The sequence below is a fragment of the Planococcus citri genome, chromosome 5, assembly GCF_950023065.1.
Source record: "Planococcus citri chromosome 5, ihPlaCitr1.1, whole genome shotgun sequence".
Lineage (NCBI taxonomy): Eukaryota > Metazoa > Arthropoda > Insecta > Hemiptera > Pseudococcidae > Planococcus > Planococcus citri.
Genome location: NC_088681.1, coordinates 34,454,869 through 34,482,476, shown reverse-complemented (window position 1 = coordinate 34,482,476; position 27,608 = coordinate 34,454,869). Strand labels below are relative to the sequence as shown.

Below are 27,608 nucleotides of genomic sequence, written 5' to 3'. Positions count from 1 at the left end.
TTTCTTTGTTAGAAAATAGTTTTTTGAGAGCTTTTTTGATGGTTTTTTTGTGCGTCTTCAAGAAATCTTCAAACTTGTTTTTTTTATTTTGCTGAAATTCTTGATAAAATTTATCTCAACTTTGATTATGAGGCATGCGTTGCAAATAATCATATTTTTTCACCATCTACCTAATAAAAAATAAAATCCAGTTTGCAATAAAAAAAATAGCGTTTTTCAGCAACAAATACACTTAAAACACATTTAAAACGTTTAATTTTTAAAAAGCGAAAAATTTCGTTTAAAATGAAAAATACGTTTTAAACAAAAAAAAAATTTATTTTGTATTTTTTCAACAAAAAAAAAGGATTTGTACAACTCTGATTTTAATTCTCAAGCGTCTCAGAGTAGATATGTAAGTAGGTAGGTACATTGTCGGAGGGAGGAGGAGGGTATGTATACTCCAAATGTTGAGAGTGCATTGGAAGAGGGAGGGGAGGGATGTAAAATTTGAAAAATACTCATTATTAGGTAAATATTGAGACTTTGTTTTCTAGGAGAGTGGACTAAATTCTGAGAAAGGTGCTCAAAGTCCTACAAAAATATTGAAGAATCTCTTTAAAATGATGTATTTTAAGCTGAAGGATTCACTCGATTTATTCTGAATTTTTTTCATCGATTTTTTCAAACTGATATCGAAGAAATGCTTTGATTTTTTTGCAAATTTCGTCTAATTGTATTATTTTCCCCATTTGTTTCAAAATAATTTTTGATTTTTGTTTTCGTTTGATCGTTAAAAATTTTTCCAAATATTATGTTGCGTGATCTTTTTTCGTGTTTTTTTTTTCACTTTGATTTAAAGATCGTGGCTAAAAATTTGAGTGCTATTAAATTAGGAAAGCCATGACACCATATTGAGAATTCTCTCTATCTGCACTTTTTTCATCCCTCAACTTGTAAATAAGTCATGAAAATCTCTCTCATTTCTCATACTCAAAATCAAACAATTGAATAAGAATTTGAAAAAATTATTCTGAACGATTCACTAAATCGTAATTGATGAAATCTGAAAAACGATGAAATTAAAGTATCAATCACGATTTATTTTACCACTGCGAGAAGATTCGTAGACCGTAGAGAATGAAAGATAAAGTAGACAATGTGTCCGAGCCCCTATTTTCTGAACGATTTTAGAAATGAGAGACCTGAAATTAATAATGCTTTCAAATTGTACAGATGATAAACTATTTATTATTTTAAAATGTACCTACAATGGTAAAAAAAAGTTGCTTCTAGATCTGTGCAATGATTTTCTCACAAATCAATTTTTAATTGATAAAAGGTTCCAAATGACATCTGCTGTGGGCTTGTTTTTATTCTCAACAGCTCTGATCATAGGTAAGGAGGGTTTGTCATTTCAAAATCTAAAATTTCAGAAACACTATATTATATTAGGTGACACATACCTATTTGATACCTAATCAATTTTCATCCTTTTTTTTGAACAATGTAACTTTTTTCTGAGTTTTTTTTTTTTTCACATCCCTCTGCTAAATAATAAGTAAACTCAGCCCAGAAACAATTCTTTGTTGATAAAAAGTTGTCTTCTTTGTGAATCGTTTTTTTTTTTTTTTTGTGAAAGAAGTGCACTTTATCCTCTAAATTCTATTATATTGATTGTGAAAAAGGATTGCTTAAGGGATTGGTGTAGAGGAGATAGGGGAGTCACTGGAGATTTGTTTGTTTGTAATGCTGCTACTATTGAGATTTCTAATTTTATATTTTCTGAACTCGAGTATCGCCGATTTATCGTTCAAATATATCGAGAAATAAAAAATTAAATTCTTGGTGAAATTTAATCCCCCATTCAAGTATAAAGGTCGAGAAACGCATTTATAAACCGCCCGCGAGCCAGCACACATGTGTACATTTGGACCATACAATACGTGTTAATTAACAACTATGAAAATATCCGCGCCAGAGAAAGAATTATTAATTTGGTGTAAAATTCGAAAATCATACGAGTATAAAAATATTTGAAATGCGAACGAGCATGCGCCTAGATCCGATATTAGATCGCGAATTGTTTATAGTCGTACGAGTGTCTTGTAGTGTGGCCTGTGGGGCTAGACTCGTTTGCGAAAAAGACAGCGAGAAAGAGAGGAAAAAAATCGTGTTAGTGTATTCGAACAGAAGGAACAGATTTGTACGTGTGTACTCGATAAAAGACGTAAATAAAGTTATTTTGAGTTTTTTTACATAGCTTGTAAAGCTTACTGGCGTTTTAGTACGTACGATGCCAAGTTGGAGATTTTGTGCTACCCACAGCGTACATCGCTGCCCTCTCCTATAACGTGATTCTAATTTTAACTGTGTCATCGTGTCTTATGTCATTTTTATTAAAACTGGTACATTTTGATGTAAATATTATTAGGACTTTGGCGGCTGAAAATTTGATACAATCAGCAAGACTAATAGCTTTCGTTTTGTTTATGAAAGACCAACAACCAAAGCGAGCGAATTTTCTCGAGGATTTTCTCTCATGGATATACTTATACTTATGTACCTACGTGATATGTGTTTCGAGAACTTCGGTTTAGGGACTGTATTGTCCTTGCTTTGTTATCCCTTGTTTATGCTTTCGTCTCTGTACGATCTGTATGGATGGCGGACGTACCGTGAAAACATTTTATTAGAAAAATTTCGCTATATTTTGGGTGTCGTCCAGTTCTATCTCTTTCTATGATGATGAATCTAGCATGTATACCTACCTCATGGTGGAGTTTTTTTCTTACACGATGTGTAATTTTTATATTTCTGCCAAAATATTCGAAATGAAAATCTCCATTATAATGTTACGTGCGGATAATTTTCATTGTCGGCGAATTAACCGTCGTATATTTTCGGTATACTATATTCTAATTACCTGCTATATACCTCGTGTATTTTCTACGAAACTAGATTTATATCATTTTGAGAGTATTTTTTTTTTTGCGTCTTTTTGTATCATTTCGAGAAAGGATTGAATTTCACGATACCTATACACTTTTACTCGCATTGGACTTTTATTGTGGGTTGCCTACCTTTTCGAATGAGAAGAATAATTCTAAAGACTATGGCAATCAACTTATTCTTATGCCTATTGCATATAGTAACACATCGTATAGCATAATCTCTCGTTGCAAGGCTCTCTGTATGTAATCGTGTCACGCCACAAATACTGCATGAATAATTTCGCGTGTCTTTACTGGTTGACGGGTTTAAAATAAGTACCTCATTCGCTCAATTACCAAGCATTGATGTATTTATTACGGTTTTTTTTTTATATTCTCTCTACATATTCTACTCTTCTTTGCCTTTTTTTTTCTACCTACATTTTACTTCCAATATTAATGGACGTGTAATTTGTCTAGGAGTGTTAGAGTGAATCGCCGAAATGAAAAGTACCGTAATGAACACGCCTGGAGTACATTTGACTGATAATTATTAGCGTGTGTTTAGTAAACAAACACTGATTCTTGAAACTTCGATACATTGTAGGTATCTACGCTTATACAGGTGCATTTTACTATTCAATGGAAAACGTTTGCATTTATTTATCTCTATTTTTTTGTATCGAGTTTTTTTCTCGTAATTTTTGCATTGTTTATATTTATCTAGTAATTTAAATAAAGTGATATTGAAATTTTTAATCGTTTTTGTACTCTTTTTTCCAAGTCTGGAGTATTTTTTTAAATTGTGATTTGGAAATTTTTTCAATCTGGCGCCTAGATGTTTCGAAGTTTGAGAATCAATGTTTGCTTGGGCGCTAAAACAAAAAAAAATCAGATTCTTGGGGTGTCCATTTATTCATTTTGTGGATTTTTCTAGCAGTGTTGTTGTGCAGTATTTGGAAGATTTATTCGTTTGTATAAAAACGTGGGGTTGCCAAAATTTTAAAACAAAAAATAATTACATACAATATTAACACGTTTCGCACATACTTGAAATTTATAAACATCCAGTAATCTTGAAAGCTAGAAATTGTGAGTTTTGATGACCTCTAGATTGTTAACCTTCTTCTTCCTAATGCTGTAAAAAAAGGTACGTTGAATATCTATAGCCATTTCTGGTCAAAAATATGGAGGAGAGTGGAGCAGAATGGTTTGAATCCTATAAGCTTTTAAAAAGATGATGTGAGTGCCTCCTATCGAACTAACAAATGAGAGAATTAAAATTTTACAAATTTCGAGTTGATAGAGGTAGATAGATTCTTTTGGAAAAGAAATGCCTGTTCTGACAATAGGGGCCACAAGTCGGATTTTTAATTTTCAATTTTTTGGCCATTTTTGAAAACTAGACATCATATCGAGTCGAATGAGACCAATCCCAGCCTTCTAGCTCATTTTTTCCCACCTTTTTTCATTTCTTGAAGTTGAAGGATTAAAAAACAAAATTTTGAGAAAAACGCATTTTAAAAAAAATTTATGAAAACTGATAATGTGATGTTTTCCGAGAAAAGGTACATAATGTTTCAAAAAATGGATTCTGGTACTTGAAAGTGCGTAGAATAACATGGAATAAGTTGAATTTACGATAAGAACACGTTTGCATCATAAAAACGTGAAAAAATAAAATAAAATGAGAAAACAATTTTTTTAAATTGAATTTTTTTTCGATTTTTACTTTCTAGCTTTTGCAAATATATCGAAAACTAAGCCTCCTAGAAAAAAACTAATGACATTACGTCGATTGGAAATTTAATTCTCTACAATTTTCTTCAACATAATTTTTCCGTAGAATGCTTTGTTCCGCCTCCAGATAGCTTTGAAAGTTTTGAGCGCTCAAATTTTCGACTGACACTAACTTCAAAATGCGCTTTCAACACATTTTTCGGCCAAATTACGTGTTGTGGCTGTGTCACATGACAGTTCGCATGTCAAACAACCAAAATCCGCGAAAAAACAATTTTTCAAAATTTTGACTTATTTTTACATTTTTGCCTCTACTGTAAAAAAACGTTTTCCGACTTGTGGTCCCTTTTGTCAGAACAGGTCACTTATAATAAATCACATTTAATTCTCCGTCAGATTGGATCGTGAAAAAAATGAGGTGGATTTTGACCAAATTCAGTGAAGATTTTTAAGAAAAATTTTCAGCTTCGAAGGTACCTGTACCTACCTCTGGAGGAAAGATATCGAAATTTGCTAGTGAATTTCGGAGTTTGCAGGAGCTCCAAATTACAAACTTGAAAATGGATTTCAGAGCTTGTGGGTGGCCAAATCATGAAGTTGGAATTTTGGAGTTTGCAGGAGCTTCACATTACGAAATTGGAAATCGATTTTGCAGTTTGCAAGGGGCATTTTCGAAAGAAAAAAAATCGTGGGTTTTTTGCTTTAGCCCTTACCCAACCTGTTTTGGGAAAAATGGCCCAATCCCAGGCCATTGACATTAAAATCCGAGGCAACTCTTTTAGAGTTTTACTGGACGATTGAAAATTTGCAGAACACTCATTTTTGAGTAAATTAATTGTATTTCGAAAATGTTTTTTTCTCAAAAATTTCACATTAATTAAGTCGAAGCATAAAAAAAAATCAACTATGAAATTGGCGAAATTTTTCGGAATACAGTGGTACCAATCTTTTGATCATTGTTGACAATTTCAAAAAATCGAAAAAAATAGCCAAAAACGTATCAATTTTTTTGTTTTTTGAAATTTGTAAATGATTAAAAAATTGTCCAAACAAAATAAGCAATAGGATAGTGTTTTAAAAAAAATCTGCTGGTAGGTAGTAGAAGTACACAATAAGTAAATATATGTATTTTCCCAATTTTAGAAATGATATTTTTCATCACATTTTTAAAAATCTTTTATTCACGTAGAATTAACTCTTTAAATCATTCTGGAAAAATTGTATAAAAGAGATCCTTTTGTTGCAGTGATCTCAAATTTAAATTTTTTGGAATCAATATAGGTACCTACCTAATTATTGCATGCAAAATTCTTTATGAAAAAATTGAAGAAAAAAAAGCATCTCTCAAGCGAGTTAATATTTTCTTGAAGTGTCAAAAAAGTAAACAAATTTTTCAATTTCAAAAAAAAAATTTTAAAATGGTGGCATTTTTTTTGTATAAGTAAGTACGTAGGTATTGAAAAAAATGATGATAAAAAAGATGATGAAGAATGTAGAACGGTAAAAAACACTGAACAAATGAAAAATAAGTTCTTTTGTTATTTTGAAAAAAGACCATCAAAATGTTATTGACGTTTCTTCATAATTATTTAAGTGGAATTTCCTTTACAAAATATATTACATTCTGTTGAAATTTAAAGCAATACCTATCGTCAATTAGAAAAATAATGGATAGGCACATGATGTGTACCTATTTTGTTACAAAATTTTAAAAAAATACAACTTTTCTTCGTGAGTAAAATTTTTTAATAATTTATAATACAAAAAGTTGCTTTTTTCCTAAATTACTGAAAAATGTTACTTTTTTCCAAAAAATTCCAAAAAAGTCACTTTTTCAAAAATTATCTAAAAGTTTAGGTAGTTTGTTTGGATTGTTAGCCGTTGCTTAAAGCCCCTCTTTTTACTGGAATTGTCAAAGTTTTGCCTTTATATACAAATGCTCGGTTTTCAGCAAAATTGCTGGTACCTACCTACCAGACCTACCTATCCAAAAGTCTCATTTTTTCCCCAGAAATTCTCAAATAGTTCAACCTCTTACTAAAAATTGAGAACATTTTTTGTTTTTCCAAAAAAATGACTAAAAATGTGTTTCTTTACAAAAAAAAATCCACAAATCTCGCTTTTTTTTACCAAAAAGTTGCAAAATAGTCAAACTTTCTAAAAATGAAAACAATATTCTAATTTTTTTTTCGTTATTTTTCTTCACATTAACATGTTTTATTCACATTTTGTCACTTTTTTGATAACTAAGTAATGTAATTTTGTGTGGAAAAATTAAGTCATTTTACGAACCTTGTTCATTTTCTGAGAAAACCAAGAATCCTGGAGGAAAAAATGCCGGGGGGGGGGTGGTAAAATTGTCAATAACTTTTTACCAAAAAATACACGAACAAGATTCGGAAAATAAAATAAGTAAATAAATAAGTAAGAAAATTTAAAAATAATTAAATGTTTAAAAGAACCCTCCATTGAAATAAATGACTTTATATTCACACAGTTTATAAATTCACATTGTAATGTTTGACCTACATACTTCGTCCATGTCTACCTTTTAAAAAACCTCCATTTCTTCTAAAATTCTATCGAATCCGGTCATTAAACGTCAAACTTGCCCGTTCTAGGAAAAATGCAACACATTTACATCTAAATAAATGTCATATGTACTTACATCCGTCCACCCCGCCCGCCATGCAGATTATAGATGTTGGCATTCAAAGGACGGAAAGCCAGGAAAGTAGGTTTCTATCAAAAAATCTGCATTAATCGGTTAAGAAAACATTGACGCACGTTTTGAAATTTTTCGTTTGCCAAATGGTGTAATTCATATTTCCTCGCGCGTTTAAATACATACGAGAAAAAAATTTCTGAGTGGCGTTTGTTAACACGAATAGTATTCGGACACGGCCAGTCGGCCATCGTCGACCACATGTTTAACATTGGATTAGCCTTTGTTTTTGGACGAATTTCAGAACGAGGGAGTCATTAAATCCGCTCACTAAACGTTTTCAGCCTACTATTAAATTTGTAGAAGCGAATTAAAAGGACATTTTTCAAGAGTAAAAATTTCAATCAAGTGGCGTGGGATCTTCGGGTGCCAAAGTTTATACCGGGGCGAATACCTCCGTTTGAAAGAAGTGCATAAAGTATCGATGAATTTGATTTTAAGCCAAAATTGCAGCAGTCGAATGAGAATGAGAGAGTGGCGAAGTAAAAAAGTTTTCGAATTGTGTATCACCTACCGCGCGAGTGCATTCAAAAATAGAGTTTAAATAGGCGTGGGGTCGAATTATTATGAATCATATTGTACTCGCGAGATGCCAAATGTGTTTCATGTTTTGATTCGAGTTTATATTGGTGCGGTATTGTTGAAAATACTCGTAAGCTTCGTCTTAAGGGATGTAAATCAATATAATTGAAGGATATACTGAGAATGTTCCATTTGAATTTTAAATCGCGTAAAAAAATAATTAGAGCTGGATCGTTTCCAAAATGGCGGTGGTGACTTGTACATACGATTTCGTTTTGTTGTCGCGTGCTTAATGAAAGAATCTTCAGATGACGTTCAGTTCGTTAATTCTATTTTGAAAATAATGTAGTCAGGAAGAAATGCATGAGTGATGCATAGAGAAAACTTGGAAAATGAAAAATTGTTGCGCAAAAAAACGTCAGTGAGCTTAAATGATCGCTCACGATGATATTTAAAATGTAGGTGGATGGATGAGATGTCGGTGCGTTGGTGTGATAAAGGATATGGGCACAGATTTACGAGCTGTAGGTTTCGTTTTTACCCCATCGAAGAAGTTGTATGTACTATAGGTTCTATTAATATAATACATCTTAACCCTTCTTGAAATACGTATACCTAGCGATATAAGTATACGGTGGAGTGGAATTCATTTTTAAATATTTCTGGAGTGTTAACTATCGCTTAATTGTTCAACCAGCATGATTCTTTGCAACGAATATTATTTTTGAGTGTACGGGGGGGGGGGGTACTATCAAATATCTTCTGCTCTTCAGTTTGAAGTACATACATATGGTTAAACATTTTCCTTGATTTTTTAAGGATCTAAGAGAGTATAAAAATGTTAAAGTTTACGATAAAATTGAAACGTGCAAAAGGAATCTACCTATACTTAGGTAGTTATTGAATGAAAATTGCTAATTTAAAACATAATTGAATCAACATGCAATTTTTTGTGACCCAAGGATAGTTATTGACAAATATAATTCCAAATTATTAATTTTTCTAACATGGATTGACGACTGATTTGCCCAAGTCCCTAATGGAAAATTGCAGGTTATCGCTTTCTCGATTTATTTTCAAGTTGTGTTTCAAGTTTCATTCAATTTTTAAAAGTTTTGTCCCAGTCCGAATCAAAAAAACTTACTTTAATTTTTCAATTTTCTTGATTTTAAACACGTTTTTGACCTTGAAGAATCGTGCAGATATCGTATCCTATTTATTATCGAGTAACTTGGTAACTTTTTTCATAATTACTTACCTACTAAATCAATACTATTTTCATCCAAAAGTGCCTAAAGTTATTTTTTGTTTAGAAACTGCAGTTTATGCTCCATTTCTTGTAAAAATTAAAAAAAAAGGGGAGGGGGGAATGAAAATTAACGTGATGTTATTTTCAGTTTTTTCTGTTTCATTTTCTTTGTCATGTGTTCCTTGAATTATACATTTCCAAAATCATATGCTCTCACTCCACTTGGATCAGCTTTGTTTTCCTTTTTCTTACAATTTTCTAGAGGTATTTCAACCTCTTTCCCTCCCAATGTTTTCAGCATAAAATTGTTGAAAACGCTTGAAAATCAGTGGCCATTTGGTTACTTTTTTGATAGAAAAAGGTTACTGGAGAAAATTTTGGATTTGAACCGACACTAAAAGATTTTGAAAATGTATGCCTGTATTGATCGAAAGAGTCACGAAGATTGTACCTAAATCAAAGTTTATAAGCTCTGAATTTCATTTTCAGCCTACATTCGCTGGAGGCTCCAGAATTGTTCGAAACTACAAATCACCAATCAACGTACATAGGTACATAAATGTACGAACCAAATTTAAGATTTCTAGGTCAATTTGTAAGAATTTGGATTTTTGTTTTCATTTTTGGGCATTTAAATTAATTTTTAAAAATTAGCAAAAAATTGAAAAATGAATTTTCTACTTGTTGAAGAATTCACCCAAACAGGTACTGCAAATTTTCGAGATGTTCATACAATTTTTTGGAATTTTTTTCTGTATTGTATCTTACTTTTTTTTTAAGGAATGAAGAGGGGTTTTTATTCATTTATTTTCAAATCCGAATGTGTTTAAAAAATTGCCTAATTTTACGCATTTTCACATCGCAAGTTTTGACCTTTGTTAGGATTGAGGATCCGAAATTTTCTGCATGTTTTTTTAAGCTCATTGAGCTACAATTGAAGAGCTCTATTCCAAAGTGGGTTAAGTGGTTTCCCCCCCCCCCAAAAATGCGTTTAAAATTTTTGATGCTGAAATTTGTTCTGTTTCCAAAGGTCGGTGTACCTTTCCTTTCTTTGGACATAGAACAATTGCTTGTACATAGAAAAATTTACTTTGAAAACCCGATGTCTTGCCCCTCTTTTGAAGTAAAAATCTCCGTAAAACTTTTTTTTTTTTTTTTTTTTTTTAATCACTTAACCCACTTTGGAATAGAGCTCTTCAATTATAAACCCTATTTTTTCAAAATCTCCCTCCCCCCTCCCAAAAAAATTCAAAAACGACATACATTTGCTTGAAACGCATTTTCTAGCTCTTTTTCCTTTGAATAATTTAGGTACAATCATCATAAAATGTTGATAAATAAGCATCCTATTTTTTGCTTTGATTCCAAATTAATGTACTTACTACTCTAAAAGTTCAGAAATATCGAAGGTACTTTTTATAAGGTAAAAGTAGGTATAGATACTTAATGATTTCCTTTTACAATTTGGAATAACGTACCCATATAACATCTCGTTGAATAGTAATTCTTGTAAAAAAAAAATCAAAGCCTTAAGTGGGCCTTAGCTATTGTAGGAATGAAAAAAAGTATATTGGGTGTGGAATGTTTACGTCGTAAACTTCTCATGGCAGTGTGTTAAAATCGTTTTAAATTGATGTGCTGAGACGTGAGGATGGTACAATATCTTCTGTTTTAATCCATAGAGCTTATGGCAACGTTGAAGTAGGTCTGTAATTTTATGAAGCGTCGTTAATGTCGTCTGGTTTACTTTTAGGCACATTTTTTCTAGTTATAGATCTTGTCTTTGATCCCTGTTGACTGTTCCTTGCTAATGTTTTCATTTATCTTTCATTTTCCTGCTTTGTTCAAAAAACTATTTTTTTTCAGTTTTTGGTATTTTCAAGTGTGAAAAATAACAAAAATGAATGCTCAGATGTAAATTTATGTAGTCTTAAGTAGGTATAACATTTGTTCAATTTTGATTCAATTTTGCCTAAAAAAGTTATCTAAGTTTGAGGCTCTTTTTTTTCATTTACACCCAGCTCTATTTCCACCTTCTTCCTTCTTCGTTGATATTTCGGAAACGTGTGCAGCATTTTGTTACATCTGAGAAATTTTTGAGGCGTACGTTTGAAGCACTTTCTCGCACTTTAAAGGCATTTGTCAATTTCTTACGTATTTTAGGAATACTTGCAACGTATTGTGGCATTTTTAAAAATGTGTAAACTTTTTTCTGTAACTTCTGAGATTTACTTACAACAACGTCTTGTTGCAATTTAGGAATCTTTTTGACTATTTTTCGGGTGCCTTTAAAATTTCTTGGGGAGAGCTGTTTTGAGGCATTTTTGAAGTAGGTAGGCATTATTGTTGTCATTTCCTATTTTTTGTTAAATGGGTTAATGATCCTGATGATGATTCGAATTGAAAAATTTTTCAGATTTTCAATCAACTCCCCACCCCTCCAAAAAAAAATATTATCAATTGCGAAATTACATTGTAATTGTCTTATGACCCGCGTTGCCTAATATTCTCAATATCCCCCCCCACTCTCCTACTTCCCAAAATTACTCTTACGAGTTCGTCGAGATGAATCGAGTTAAAAATAAGCCAACAAAAGATGATTTTCGTTGAAGAAACGAACTAACGTAAGCGCCAAAATATGTAGCATAATCCGGCCACGAAAAATTCTTTCGATTTATATACGGTCAACTTGTGGAGAAAAATTCAAAACAAAGTAAAATCGATTAAATAACGATTAGGCGAAAATTTCGAAATTTATACAGGATTCAACATGCATAATATTGAGATCTTAAGCAGGTCATTTGATGCTGTCCCGTATCTAAAACTAGTGTAGTACGTCATTGGGCACTATTTTTGGCAGCGATGCTCTTCTTCGAAGTCCCCACCAGCGATATCCGACTCCACGAAGGGATTTCGATTCGTCTTTACATCTTGTGAACGGTATCTCAATACTGTTTTTCGACCGACGTCCTGCAATTGTACAGTGAATAATTTTTTTTTTTATAATATGGCTCGTGGCTTAAGAAAACGAAAAAGGCAGTGATAGTGATCGTTTTTTTGGATTTGCGACTTTTTTCCTTTTTCTTTTTTTAATTTTTTATTTTTTTGTGGTGAATCGGTGTAATTAGTGCGCATTTTTTCTGGTATCGTTGATTTGTGCGGTAGGCGGCGTTTACGCTGCGATTTTTTACTATTATATTGTTGTTGGTAAAAAGCGGTGAAAATGCAACGTCAGCATTCGCAGCAAGAGAAACAAATCACCCAGCGTACCGAGCAGTACAGCAGGGTTGAACAACAACAACGTGTTACTCGACAATATTCTACCCAAAGGACACAAGAAAGTAAGATTTACGAATTTTTTTACATCTAGATCAAGTTCACTGTTCGCGCACCTATCACATGTCTCTTTAGTCGGTACTATTTTCGTTGGATTTGGTTGCAACACTGCTCGAGAAGCCGGTTGCCCATTGCGGTAACTAGCAACCATCTGGTTGTTTTGCCATATAAAGGCTGTCCGCACATGAAAAAGTAATTCCATCAGTGTACAATTTGCACTCTTTAGTCATGACGTGTTTGGTGCAAATAAACGTATCTCATTCGTACGAGTTTTTCGTAATTTTTTCTCCATTGAGAAAAATTTTTGGTAAAATTTGAAATGTTCGTTTGATCGGTTTCGATTGCCAGCGCCGGTGCTACGATGGCCATGATCAAGTCGAATTTATTCCAACAGTTTTCTGGTTAGTAGTCGATGGTTTTTATTGGAATTCAATTTATAGTGTCATTAATTTCTTTTAACGAGATGTTACTTACTTTGGATCTTCTCGCATCAACTAACTAAGATACATTCGTCGAAGATTTTGTAATTTGTCTAACGGTTCTTGAAGATGATATATGTGTTCGGGCCCGGTAATCGATATGGCTATAATGAATTAATCTTTGAAAATTTTTCGTATTGTTTCAAGCCGGTGGTATTGTGGTGAAGTTGTGTGCGTGTGTGTCTAGTGTTAGTTTTTTTTTATTTCATTATACTTTTATAATAATGGTACGAAGCAATGTGATGGGTATGTTTTGAATAGATTATTATTATACGCTGTCGAGATCCTGGATTGTAAATATTCCTATTTTGATCACTCGGTATTTCTATTAAGCTTCTTCAGTGAGTACTTGAATCGTATCTAATGGGTTTAATTGAAATGAGATGATGATAAATACATAGGTAAGGTACATACCATGTGAAGAGCAGGGAGAAATTCGACACTGTTCCAAAAATTGAAACATGAATCATGAATGTAGCGCGTGTCTGTCTCGGTTATTCGTGTTTTTTATTTTTGAAACATGTTTCATCGTTTTTCTCGGTTGCCCTTTTTCAAAGCCATATCACAACATACCATCAGTTGGTCATTTATTTTATAATGACAAGTAGGTAAAAAGGTGGGTTGTTAGAAATTCTGGTCCAAATCGTGAGTCATAAGCTCTCGAAATATCTACCCAAAACGTGAAAGAATTTCTTCTAAAGGGTGATGAGGAAGGAGTTACAGGACAAAAAATTGCGCGTCTTGGACACGGATGTGAGAAAGAGACTGTGGGGAGGGGAGATTAAATCGATGTGGACGAGAGAATTTAATCATCCCTGTCTGTTTTCTTACCTTTCTCTCGTGTTTCTCTGAAATTTTGTAGCAATTTTTTTTTTCATTTTATGAGGTTTGAGATCGCGTTTAATTGAGTTTTCATTCTTACTTCCTTCTGAGTTAGACGCATTTGTCAAAATGAAATGTGAGGGGGGGGAGAGAAAGGGTCGCTGACATGAGGATCCCCCCCCCCCACATTACAACTCATCAATTGTTTTCGTATACTATTGTGCACTCTTATGTAATTTTTACGAATCGGTGGTTGGTGTGGTGATGGTATCAATTTTCAGAAAGTGATTTACCAAAAATTGGTAATTTTACTAAAAAAAATTATCGTTTATAATGTGTAATGTTTGGAATCAAATATTACGTCTTTCCTCTCTTACCTTTCCTTCTCTTCTACGAAATTCCACGTGTAAAATTTGCCTGCGTGAAATTATGCAATTTGATGTCTGTTCAAAAAGAGTATCGCTGGGTGAGATGAATGAAATAAATTGCTGTTATAATAGTCTATAACGGTGGGTGATACATTTTTTGGATCGCTACCTCACCCTTAACCTTTTCAAAGGGGATGAATTGTATTTTTTTTTTTCAAAATTAATATTATCCTAGGGTTTTTTGAATAAAATTTTTTCAAAATTGGGATGTTAGACACTACCAAACGTCATTCATGAAATTTTGTTTGAAATTTTTTCGAATTCACTTTCTGTATTTGAATGAGCATTTTAGTTTTTCAATAGTAAAAAAATAAAATCATACCATTTTGGGAACCTCTAACTTCCCTTTCTAGTGACCTTGACCCTCTGAAATGAAATTCATATTGTCTATTATCAACTGATAATATTAGATTATTACAGTTTCAGAACAACCTGGAAATTTTCAAGATTATTTATCACATTTTTCCAAATTTAAAAAAAAATCCAAGTTGATAAAAATTAGTGAAAAAATTGAAAATTCTCAATTTTTCTTCCAAATTTTCATTATTTTTTCGAAAAGGAATGAAGTTTGATAATGTGATTTTTCGATGGTTTGAAGCGAAGTCTCCCAACGCCAAAATGAATCCGCTGGTACTTTTTTGCCATACCATCCAAAAAGACCGGCTTTTTCAATAAAACTGTGGGAAAGGGTCCTGGTTTTTGGCCAAAATTGCAAAAAAAATCAATTTACTCAAAATTATGACTTTTTGCTAACATTGTCTATAAAGTTTGATTCCTTGCCAAAGATTGCCAAAAACGTTCCGTTATTTTACAAAATTGGTAAATAGAAAGTCCCGGTTTTTGTCAAAATTATCAGATTTCATTTTTTTTAACCAAAATTGCTGGTCAAATCTGTTTTTTTCGCAAAAATTGTGAGTCAAAAGTTCGTTTTTTTTTAAAATCAAATTTTTGTCATTTTCCATTTTTTTCATTTTGATTCTGTTTTATTTATTATCTATGTTGATAAGTATTTCCAAGTTTTCTATGAAAATAGTTGAATTTTTACCCGAAAAAATGCTGGCTTGAATAAATGTTGAATCTCCTGTTCCTCAAATTGAAACGTTAAAAAAAAATATCCCGTTTAAAGTCCTGCTTGTCTCAAGGACTTCACGTTACTCTCTCCCCCTCCCTTCTCTCCAATAAGAATTGAGGTAATTTGTGGGAAAATGGTTAAATTAATTAAAAATGAAATCAATAAAAAAATTTTACGTGAATTTTAAACGTTTGACACTTGCATGGTTATTACTCGTAATTCATTAATTTACCTTGGACTCCTTTTTCATCTTTTCCTTAAGTCTTCCAGAATGTATTAGCTGGTGCAAATTGCCCTCGGGGTTCTTCTCTCTTGAATGAGAATGACCTTATGGTTTTGGAAAATTTTTGAAGTAAACTCTACCCGTTGAGGAATGAAATAAAACGAGAGTTTATTCTGAATTTTCTCGAAATAACCCAAACATTAATTAATAAAAAGTCCCCTATACATGGAAAAGCTCTCAAACATGGGTAACTTTTTGGAGTTCTGGGGGAAAAATTGCAGTGTTGATGGGCCTAATCATTGAAAAGTTGATAATGAAAAATGATGTATTTTCTATTGAATTGTTTTTAAATTTCAACTTCTTTTTTTAGCTCATAAAATGAGTAACTGAGTCATAATCAATTATCAAAAGGTTTCTATTGAAAAATAATAAGTGAAGTGGTGAAATAATTTTAATAAATTTGAATGAAAATTAAAATCAAGTGTGCCAAAGAAAATTCAAATTCTCGAAAATTATTTTTTCAGATGGAATGGGATGATATCAGTTGTGAGGAAAGGAGGGATTAGATGAGATGAGATTGGAGAGGAGAGAAGGGTATAGAAAATGAGATATATTTTCATTGAAAATTATTGATGAGGCTTAAAATGAAAACTTACCAGAGAAGATTGGAATTTTTCCAATTATGATTTTTTTCGACGGGGGAGGGGGGATTTAGTTTTTAATTTTTTCCATGTCAAGTTTACTGAAAATGAAATTTAAACATTTTTGCCTCACCTTTTAAAACTTTTTGCCATAAATGATTCTATTTTTTAACTTTTTCGATTTGATTTTTTAAAAAAATGTTGAAATTTTTAAACGTGGTCATGTTTATGTAGGTATTCAAGTTTTTCTGATTTTTTGTATTTATGAAAAATCGCCTCATTTCTGGTTGTTTCAATTCAAATTCAAAATCATCATGCTACAAAATATTTTTTCATCTTTTCCCATTTTTTTTTGTTTTTTTTGTTTTTTTTTTGTTTTTCAAAATCATTCCCCTTGACTTAATTTTTCCAGAAAAAGTGTACATATTATTTATGCATTATAAGGGAAACAATACGTTTTTTGATCAAAACATTTGAAAAATCAAGTCTTGCCTTTCAATAAAAAGTTACAAATAGTGCTGAATAAATGCCTTATGTGTTTGTCAGTACGGTCCTCTAAAAAAAAATCATTAAATTTATTGCAATGACTTTTTATTATCGTTTCTCTACCTTTTCAATAAGATCTCAATAGAATTTTCTCTGTGATTTCTTGCTTTTAGATTGATATTATTGTGGTTTGTTCATTGTTTCACATCTTGAGACATTGATCATCATAAATCATGCCTTGCTTGATAACCTTTCCTAAATTTTCATTCGACCAACATTTCGTAAAAAAAAACTGCCAATTAGACCACATTTCCTGATGGTATAATGCCAATTTCGAATTTTCAACGACATTTAAAAGACGAGTAGGCAGATTTTACATCCGTTTCACTCGATAAATTGTTATGAAAAAAATTTCGCATCTCTTTATTCTTTCTACAAAAAAAATACATACTTGCTATAATATTATAATTCAACTTACCTAGCCTACAATTTTTCATACTCGCATTAAATCCGCGTAAATACCCGTTAAAAAGTACATAGAGAAAAAAACCGCCGCCGAATTAATTTAATGTATTATCTATTCAAATAACCACCTACTCTAACTAGTCCTCGGTGAAGGTAAGTTCGTTGCACTTATTTCGGCGTATTACTCGAGCACCAACCTACAGGCTCAAGTTACGCTGTTTCATTCATAATATTTTAGCGAATGCTGTTTGCAAAGTTGCGTCCGATTTTTTTTGACGACTACTGACGAGTAGCAAATCTTGCTTCTGGAAACAATAATTGTCCAAGTGCAAAACGAATGTAGGCATCGGGGAGTTTTGCTTCATCTATACGCTCTGAAATTGGTCCAAATTTTATTTATAAACGAAATTAAAAATTATATACGATGACGTAATGCGATAAAATGAGAGCTGAGACTAGCTTAATAAATTTTACCATATTTTAACCACATGTAATTGATCTAGTTTTTAAAACGAGTTATTTAATAGGTTCGCGATTCTCTTTAAGTATTGTATTCTAATTATCGCTGCTTGTGTTGGTACCTTTACCTTAAGACCTACGTAAATAGAAGTGTACAAGTACTTCTTGTATAGGTATAAATGTGGTATGCACATGTGCTGCGCGCGTCTATCTAATTAATTATAAACCACACGTATTATTAATTATTATTTGTGTGGTAAAAAGTAAAAAGTAGACTAGGAGGTATTGTGGAAGTGAAATTTTGGTATGAGAACTTCGAATGAGATGTTTGATTTTCTTTTTTTTTTCTTTTTTTATTACTTACTGTAATTTTTTTTTGTGTATCTTCACGTGCTTGTTAAGTACACTATAAATGTACTCGTAGGTACTTTAGGTACCTATCGTTTACAGTTTCGTTGATAATATATTCACTTTAAGTTTGAAAAGAGTATGTCAGAGGTTTGACTCTGAGCATCTGCAAATGTTGTTTTTCCTTTTGTGGGTTGTAACTTAAAATACATACTGGTATGAAAATAAATTAATTTGTATTTATGGGATCTTTACGTAAGGTTGTTTTAGCATCTTAAAATACGAGTACTACGTACGAGTATCTCGTTACAGTTCTAATTCGTGTGCAGGTCGTACGTGCAGATTTTTTTCATTAGAATGTTGTACCCACTATACCCATTATGGGTGGTGAAAAGTCATACGTACCTAATGCTTAAATTTCAAGTAAAATCAGATTTAAAAAATGACTAGTCTAATTTCACAAAATGGCATTGAAAGTGAGGGGATTCCTGCAAGTCTTCTTTTTAAAAAATATACAAAAAACTCAGTTAGAATAACTATAACATAATTTTTCACGTCAAGAAATGGAAAAAAGTTGCTAAAAGCCACAGGCTGGGTTCTTTCTTTTCCACTGTTAAAAACAATTTTTAAAAAACAAAAACTCCCATTTTTTAAAAAATAAATCCTTTGAAAAAGTAGGTACCTATGAAAACACGTTGTTTTGACGTTCTAAAATGAAACTTTTAAAAAAATGTTACGCCTTCCATTTTTCAGAAGTAAACTAAATTGTCAGAGAATCAATTTGCATATTTTTAAAAAAACAAAATAAAGCATGATTGAAAATTCATTAAAAACGCTCAAAAGAAGTTGAAAAATTTTTAAAATGAAAAATAAAACTATATCTGAATAATGGAAAATCGAAAAATTCACATGTAAAATTTGACTCCCTCCTCCCCTCCACTCCCTTTCCCTCAAAAAAAAGAAGAAAGAAATACGTTTCAAAAAATTTTCAAAATGTCCCGCCAACAAAAAATTGAAATTGTAAAGGCACTTTTCATCCTCGTCCCCCCAAAAAAAATTCTTGAAGTGTTTGAAAAATGTACCTTACTGTCGAAGATCCTGATAACGTGCTGCTTTTTCATTTTGACCTCGTGTATCATTTTTAAAAAAATTTTTGCTGCAAAAAGTATGAAATGATGAGAAACGCAATAAACAATTTTACACTAATTTTTATTACAAGTATTTTTCATAATTTTTTTCAAATGTTTGTGACAAAAATTTTCCTCATTAGACGTGTTCCTACAGTTTACATTACATATACATACTCATGTCCAGAAAGTATTGTACGTATTTGACGTGAAGGTTGAAAACTTGACTCGAGCAAACAAAATTATTCTCACTGCATAAACTCTAAACTTCTCTAGTGACATTTTGTTGTTGTGTTATTGTCATTTTAGTTACGGAAATTTAATGTCTGTTAAAACGTTACGAATTTATAACATTAAGTATGTACCTAGGCTACATCAGATTGATATTGTTCTTCTGTTTGAGTTTTTCTTCAAACTTCATTCACATTGCATGTAAATGAAAATCAAAACTTTAGAAGAAATGTCGACATGCAAAATTTTTTTTGAATTTTTTGAACCTGATTCTCAATTACTCAAAAGTGAAATCATCTGATTTTTAAAATGATCAGATGTGATTTGCAATACTATCAAATTATTTCAAACTGAATGAAAATCAGTCAGATTAATATAAATGTAGGTAAAATAACTCTATACAGGGTGCCCAGAAATATCGAGTACCCCAAAGAAAGTTTTTCATTAAAAATATAGGTTGGCAACGTGAAATAGATGCATATGATTGGTGGAACGTTATCTCTCCAGTCCAACAACCAATCATGTGCTATAGGAACTTGACAGAGGTGCGCCGCGCTAGTGTCGTCTTGTTTATGATTGGCTGATGAAAGGTCCCAGTATAAACATTGGAATGTAATGTTGTGAAAATTGAAGGAAAATTGTTGAAAATTGCTGATAACAACGGGACCTTTCGTTAGTTCCGGTGTTTTTGACTACCATTTCCTAGAGCGCGACAGTTGTCTTGTCAAATCCCTATCATTATTATCATTCACTATGACCAACCAAAGTATTTTAGTAGACAACTTTTTTAGGGGTACTCGATATTTCTGGGCACCCTGTAACATTTGATGTTGAAAATTTTCATTGAGTTTGTACATTTTTCCTCCTCATTTTTTGATTCAAAATTGGGATCATTCTGGAGAAAAATCGAGATACCTAGGTTTGAAAATGCGGTGAACCTCATTCCAAGTACCAGTGTTTTAATAAAATTCATTCCCTGTACCTACTCTTGAGAAACCTTGAAAAAATAAATAATGAATGAAAAAAAATGGTAAAATAATGATTTACTCTATAAAATTAGAATTTTATTCTTACGTTTTTTTGTGATTTAAAAAAAATGATTCAAATAGGAAAATAAAAAAATAGATAGGCACCTACTTGGGAAAATATGTAAGAAATAAAAAAAAAAGGGAAAAACAAAACAAAACAAATTGGTCATAATAAATCTGCTTTGATCAGATTGAGATGATGAAAAATGACGTATCACACAACGGACATTTCTTGACATTTGAAATTTTCTTAAAATGGTGGGGACGGGGGGCGGATGCTGTAGGGTAATATTAGTCTGCATACGAATATTTGCATTTCTTGGATTTTTACAAAAATTCATAAAAACTATAGGGACGAGTAGTGAAGTTGTATCCCAAAAATGAGTTTATACTCGTATTACGTATTTTTTTTATTTTCACTAAAAATTTTAAAGCTCCTCCTCCTTTCTGGGTTCAAGAATTTTATTACAAACACTTTACTCGACGGTGACCCATGAAGGGAGATGTGCAATATATTTCGTCAAGATTTATCAATGGGGTTCGTAAGAGCTTTTTTTTTACGTTGAAAGTTATTTTTTGAAAATTTTTAAAGGAAGCTTTGAATCGGATTCAAGGCAAGTATTCTTCTTTTAGGAGCTGTAAACTCTCAATGATGCAACCACAGAAAAACAATTATGTAGGTAGGGCAAAATTAAATGACTCTGCAAAAAGCTGTTTAAGCTATTTGGGGGGGGGAGTGTTTGTAATTGCTTGATTTGAAATGACTTTTTTCCGTTTTTTTCAATTACATACAATACATATGTACTTACCTACGTACTTAAGAACTTATTTTAATAGGTCTTGGAAATAATTTTTTATTTTACACCCTAAAATTTCATACTGAATAGACCGAAATACTCCGTCAAAAAAACATTGATATGTAAGGCAATGTTTCATTGGTTCCTTGAAAAATTCCGGAAATTGACTTGAAGATGGGTAACATATTGAAAAAGTGGTCGTATGTACTTAGATAGGTACCTACTGACGATGAAAAATTCATTCACATGTCACAATTTCGTACCATTCGAGTGTCCAAAAAATGTTCAAGATGAAGCTAAAAGTGATCGAATCGAAAGTTATATTTTACCACTGCAAATAGAGAGATTTAAATTTGAAAAAAAGAAGTTTTTTGAGAAAGATTTTTTATTTTTTTTTTCATCTTCAAGCCTTAGGTATTGAATAATAATTTTCATTAATTTGATGAAATTTCCACTTTTTTCTCCCAAAGTATTATTTCCTGTTCCTAAATAGGTACTTACGTGTAGATAGGTACCTATGTAAGTTTTTACTTTTTTTACCATCCGATCTTATTTTCGTATAATAATTACGTTTCTATTAGTAATACAAATAAAACCTGATCTACGTCGAAAGACGTTGAACATTTCCTGCTAAAATCAGTGCGCGTACAAAATCACCCTTTCTAGCGCGATATTTTTACTCTCTGTCTGTCATCGGTGTGCTTAACTTAGCTCGCTTTTCAGCTGCCAAAGGATCTTCCTACTCGATTACTTACCCATATGGCGTATCTATTTTTTTTTTCTTTATATCATCAAGATATCCCATTAAAAATTTATGCGCTACACGAAAGAATAAAAGAAAGAAAGAAAAACACGCAAAACTTTGTACGAGTATACCATACAGACAGCCAGATGAAGACGAATTTTTTTGTCGTTTTGTCGCGTCGCCGACAAATTTATATCACTTACCTACGTTGATGGCAGTCGTTTATACGCTTATAAAATAAAAATAATTCAACAATGTCATTTTTATCCGGCCACGTGCTAGAAGAGGAGAGAGAAAAAAAAGTGCAGCGATGATTTTACTATACTGTGAAAGTTGAAAGATGTAGGTACGTAGCAGCAGCAGCAGCGCGCGGTTAATTTGGTGAGAATTTTTCCCGGTGTAATTCGAGCAATCAGCCATGTATAAGGTTATGGGCGCTTTCTATCGGGTTATTAAATTTAGAACACACATGTAGTAACATTATACGACGAGGTGAAGATCAGCAGCAGGAGTTTGATCAATGTCATATTTGTTAATGTCAAAGATCATAGCGAAAAATCCGCCTTAAGTAATTGAAGTACTTACATACGTACGTTTTATGAGACTCGTAATTTTCATCGGTTGACTTTTTTTTTATCTTCTTCTTCTCTTTCATATTTTATTACACGCGGTGTAGCTATAAGTACTGTACATTGTTATATTACTCTCGCGTCGGAAAGTTTATTAATGATTATTTTTTCTTCTCTGTTTCAGTACAAGAAATTGTAACACAACAACAACCTCAGATCGGTTATGCACCTGTATCTGCTCCAAGGTATGTTGGAATTATCGAATTATAATTACAACTGGTTCATTTGATGGAACCGAAACGACAACGTATCAATAGCGTAAGAGTAATAGGATTTTTTCGGTGGCTTGTTTTTGGTTTCGATGAGATGGTAGGGTCCTATTGTGTTTTTTGTTCGAGACTGTGATCTTTGTATGAATAAAGAACAGCTGGCGAGGGTATGAGAAGGGGCTATCTAGTTGAGAAAATTAGTTGAGTGTTTAATGTGATAGTAAGTTCCGAAAAATTACACTCATTTTATTCAAAAGAGGTATATGAGAATGGATGCTGTGGTCAGAACTATCGAGAGCCAAAATGAGTCTTGGGCAAATGTAATTTTGATCCCCCCCTCCCCAAGAAAAATTGACTCGTGGAAAAATTACATATTATTGTTTTCTTGATCAATTACTCATTCGTAAAATGTTTGAAAATTACATGAAATTTTGCGACGAAATTGTTAAAGTTTCAACGTCTGCATGGCCATGGTTGATGACTTGCTATCAATTTTATTCAGGCCTTCAATTTCTCAGGGCCTCAAAAATTACAACAAAAAAAAAGTCCTCCTGGAAATTTAGATTAATAAAGCAAACTTCTCCCTTTGTTCATATTTCAAAATTGATCTTTCATCTGTTCATTACTCAATAGATCCACAGATGGTTGATTAAAAAAAAAAAAAACTTGGGTGAGGAAATTTGAGATTAAATTGAGAACCATCATGTGACTTTTTTCTCCATCTTTGATCATATGAAGGAAGTGGATTATTTTTGAACATTCATATACGAAAATCTTACAATTTCCATGTTGATAACTATTTTAAATTTTTGCTTGAAAAATTCTGAAAAAAGAATGTCAGACTAAGAACTCCACTACTTCCTACAAAAAAAAAAACTTTTTTACACAATTTTTTGATGGTTACCTAAGAAAATTATTCTATCAAAGAATCACTATTCTGATTTACGATATTATTTTTACAAATTTCTTTCGAATTGATATTAAAACTTTTTTCAATGTGAATCTGAATATATTTCGAGTAAATAAGAAGAAAAATAGGAGGAGGGGGAGGTTGAAAAAAATCGAAAATTGCGCGGAAAAACTCACATAAAGTTTCTATTAATTAGTGATGACAAAAATGATAGAATGACAATATAATAATTGAATATTTTGAAAAAATCCAAGTATAAGGGAATTTTCTTTCTAATTTTTTACAAACGATAGGAAAAATTGCATTTCTTGAAGATTTCTGATATTTTGAATTGAATTTTCTTTTGTTTTCAATTTTTGAATTTTTAAGCTTTAATACTTACCGACATTTTTTTTCAAATTTCAAAGAAATGCCAATTTTGTCGTAAGAAACTAACATTGTATCATGTTTTATTTTAAAAAACAAGTTTGTTTTGTCGTACGTATTATTTAAAAATTTATAGCAAAAATACTTTCATTTCAATCAATTTTTCTTTTTTTCTATTTATTGTTGTTGTTAAAAATCGGAAAAAGAGCACACAACTCGACATTTTTGTAAAAGTTTCGAAAAATTGGATAGGTAAGAATTTGTTTGAGATTCATAGAATGGAAACTTTTTGCAATAAGTAGGTTTAGGCACATTTATTATGTTTAAAAAAATTAAAAAAATTAAAATTTGAAGAATTAATTTTTTCAAAGTGTTGCTATGTGCCCAATTGAAAAAAAATCAAATTTGTATTTCTTAAAATAAAGTCGTAGGTACTTTTATTGCAGAAATATGAATTAGAAAATTCAAATTTCCGAAAAAATTCTACAAAATTAAAAGAATGGTTTTTAACTAAAAAACGATAATAATAATTCATCATAGCGATCTACGTCAAAATTTGAAAAACCTTAAAAATGAAGGAACGTTACAATAAAAATGTAATTAGGTATCTAGTAAATTTTCGAAATTGCTTGAAAACCCATAATTTATGGAAAATACGAGTACCTAAATGAGAAATTATGATGTCCTCACGGTTCAAATTTTCATGGGGATGGAGGAGGCCAAAATTGCTGGCTGAAATTGTAATCTTGATTGAGCATGAATGAATGTTCAATTTTTCATTTTTCTTTTTTTTAATGTTTTAAAATTCTGAAAAAAAGTATCAAAACATTTGAAAAATTTCTTGAAAAAAATAATAAAAAAAAAAAAACAAAAGAACAGAAAAACGAGGAAATGAAACATGATTAAAAATTTTTTGGTCTAGTGTGTTTATAATTGCCAGATTATTATACCCCCCATGACTTTAAAATTGAATAAATGAGAAAACTCGTATTATGGATTACTTTGTTGACATTTTTTTAATGAAAAAAAAAAAAAAATTGGAAATCCAAAATAACTAAAAAAAAAAGAATCATGAGAAAATTGTTTTCTTGTAAGAAGGTCAAGGTGGGTACCTAGATTCATAAAATGATAGGTATTGCTTGACAGTTCATTGAGATTTGTTTTTAATGTGTAGAAGGAGGGGGGATTTTAAAAAAATCAAAAAATTCAGGAAAAATTACTAAAAATATGGCGACTTGACGGTTCTATATTTTTTTAATGAACTTTATTCGGAAATAGTTATTCTGTCAAAATGTCTCAAGTAGATATTTTTAAAAAATTTGAAATGTGGGTATAACACAAATCTGACCTTCTAGTTACTTTGTCCCGATGCTATTTATTCTTAATACATTCGAGGAAAGGAGAAGAAGTGAAAGCATTCAAAAAATTTGCGCATCGCGTGCGCTTTTAAATAAATAAAAATGACGTTAAATTAAACATGTAATGACGAAGTCTTGACCGGCGAAAAGATATACCATACCGTATATACTGACACCTACGACAAATTCCTTAAAATATCATCGTGCAAAAACAGTTTGGCTTTTATCGTATTAGAGAGTCAGTCGTGTCGCCAGTTGCATAGAGGAATACAGCATAATTACATTATAATCCAGTTAGGTACAATATTTGACATTTATTATATAAAACCACTTCCTATGCTTTATAGACAGGTGAATTGAACTATTGAAAGTTGCTATATGACTCACATAAGGTGTATGTAAGAGTACGAAATGTAGACTCTATGGTTGATTGGTTGCCTGCGAGTAAAAGTGAAAGAGTATAAATTGCTGCGAGAAATTTTCATAAACAAACATTTACATAGATAGGTACTACTAGGTAGAAGTACTAAATAAATATTATAAAGACGACTGGGTCATACTATGACTAGCAGAGTATCATTTTTCAAAAAAAGTGTGGCTAGCTGCCCATTTTATAATTACATATTACTCGGTCGTACGTCGCCTCGTCGTCGGATCGGAATTTATGCAATAGTCACATTCGTGGTGAGCCTTTGATATGGAATGTTGAATCTGCTGGGTTACTAATTGGTGATCATTTCGACCCTGAAATACTTGATAAGGGGCGATATGTTTTGGCGTGTGGCGTCCTTCGTGTTATATGGTTATAAGCTCTTACGTAGACCAAAGACCTACCCGTGTGTAATGTGTACTGTACTGTGATCTTATGCATTATTTATGACTTGGGTTTATGGAAGAATGCGCGTAGATCAAGTTGTATGTAGTATTCAGCTGTTGAACATTGATGTGGCTTTGTTATGTGTATGTAGTTTTACGCGTATATTTGGTATTCCCTTGGCCTTGAGATGGCATAGACCCGTTATTTGCACATACCTACATACAATGATGTTTGAGGATCGAGGGAGCTTCGAATTTGGTCGGGTTTTCTATGAGACTGATTGAGAGCGAGACATGAGACATCCGAATCTTTAGACTGCGTTTAGAAATTTGGTCTCGAGCCATATTGGGTTTCGTAATTCTCCATTTTGGCTCGAAACTTATGCGCTATGCGCTTACTTCGGTGTCAGTATTACCTACTTATGTTTAAGTTGGTCGATTATGTAATAATTTGCTATGTGTACTTTTGTTCGCAGCAATTATGGCAACGTGCAACCCCCTGTTTTCGAACAGGTATTCCGTAACGCCCGTTTCGCACAAGGTGGAGATGCCTTGTTCGAGGGTAGGATTACCGGTAGCCCGAAACCGGTGGTTTCATGGACACGTAAAGGAACCCCTTTGCTAGGTATGTAATTTGATCTAACTGTGTCTTCGATAATGAAATAAGGTGCTGGGGATGGTCAGAAGTGTACATGGCTCATCGATGCGGTATTTTTATCTTCCTTATGCGTCTATTTTTATTAGTACGAGTGCTAACTTATGCCTTTAGTATTCAACTTTTCTGAACTAGAAGCTGAAAGGGATCTGATTATTTTTAAATGTACGGAAATGAGATTTTTGAAAGTAGGTAATTTTTGGCATAATTTTTCGAGACAGACGAAAGAAGTTTCCTAACATTTTGAATACTTCAATAGTAAAGAAATCACGAGCAAATGAATTAAACCCTTTCATATACAGGAAAGATCTGACAAATGGAAATTGAAATTTTTTTGTGAAGGAAGTGTTCAAGAAGCGAAAGACTGTAATTTTATTATGTCGAGAAAAACTTTAGATGAATATGTTGCCTATCTTGCGAATTGAAGGGGCACATCTCCCATTAAATTTTTAATTTCTGTTTTTGTTGTTTTTTGTTTTTTTTTTAAATTTGTTATATGTAAATAGTAATTTCTTCAAATTTTCAAAAACTTCCAAAAAAATCCAAAAATGTATTTTTAAAGAAAAAAGTGCTTTGGTATAAAAATTGAAATTTTTCAATGAATTTTGAAAATTTAATTTTTAACGCCTATATGTATATATATGACAATCTTTCATTTCTCAGGATGCTGGGGACCTTCAGGTAATGGAAGCCTGAGGAAAATTTCCTCCTCTGTTATCAGGTACATATCTAAAACAATCAAAGAGAAGTTGTCACCCTTTCATCATTTTTCAAGTTTTTTAATTTAAATTTTGAATGACCTTGAAAATTATTTTCCTGCGAAATTTTTT

At 31.8% G+C, this 27,608-nt stretch overlaps 1 protein-coding gene across 22 annotated transcripts in view; it reads left to right on the top strand.

Annotated features, from left to right (window-relative positions):
* Positions 1-27,608, top strand: part of sls (sallimus) — a 259,979-nt gene that overhangs the window by 135,369 nt on the left and 97,002 nt on the right. For 20 of the 22 annotated variants that reach the window (XM_065368854.1, XM_065368863.1, XM_065368859.1 and 17 more), the window contains 2 exons: positions 22,589-22,649; positions 26,600-26,748. In XM_065368854.1, coding sequence (XP_065224926.1) covers positions 22,589-22,649; positions 26,600-26,748 — 210 coding nt within the window. Of the gene's footprint in view, positions 1-12,065; positions 12,490-12,830; positions 12,886-22,588; positions 22,650-26,599; positions 26,749-27,608 lie in introns of those variants that run through there. The other 2 variants (XM_065368871.1, XM_065368872.1) reach the window with 2 other exon arrangements.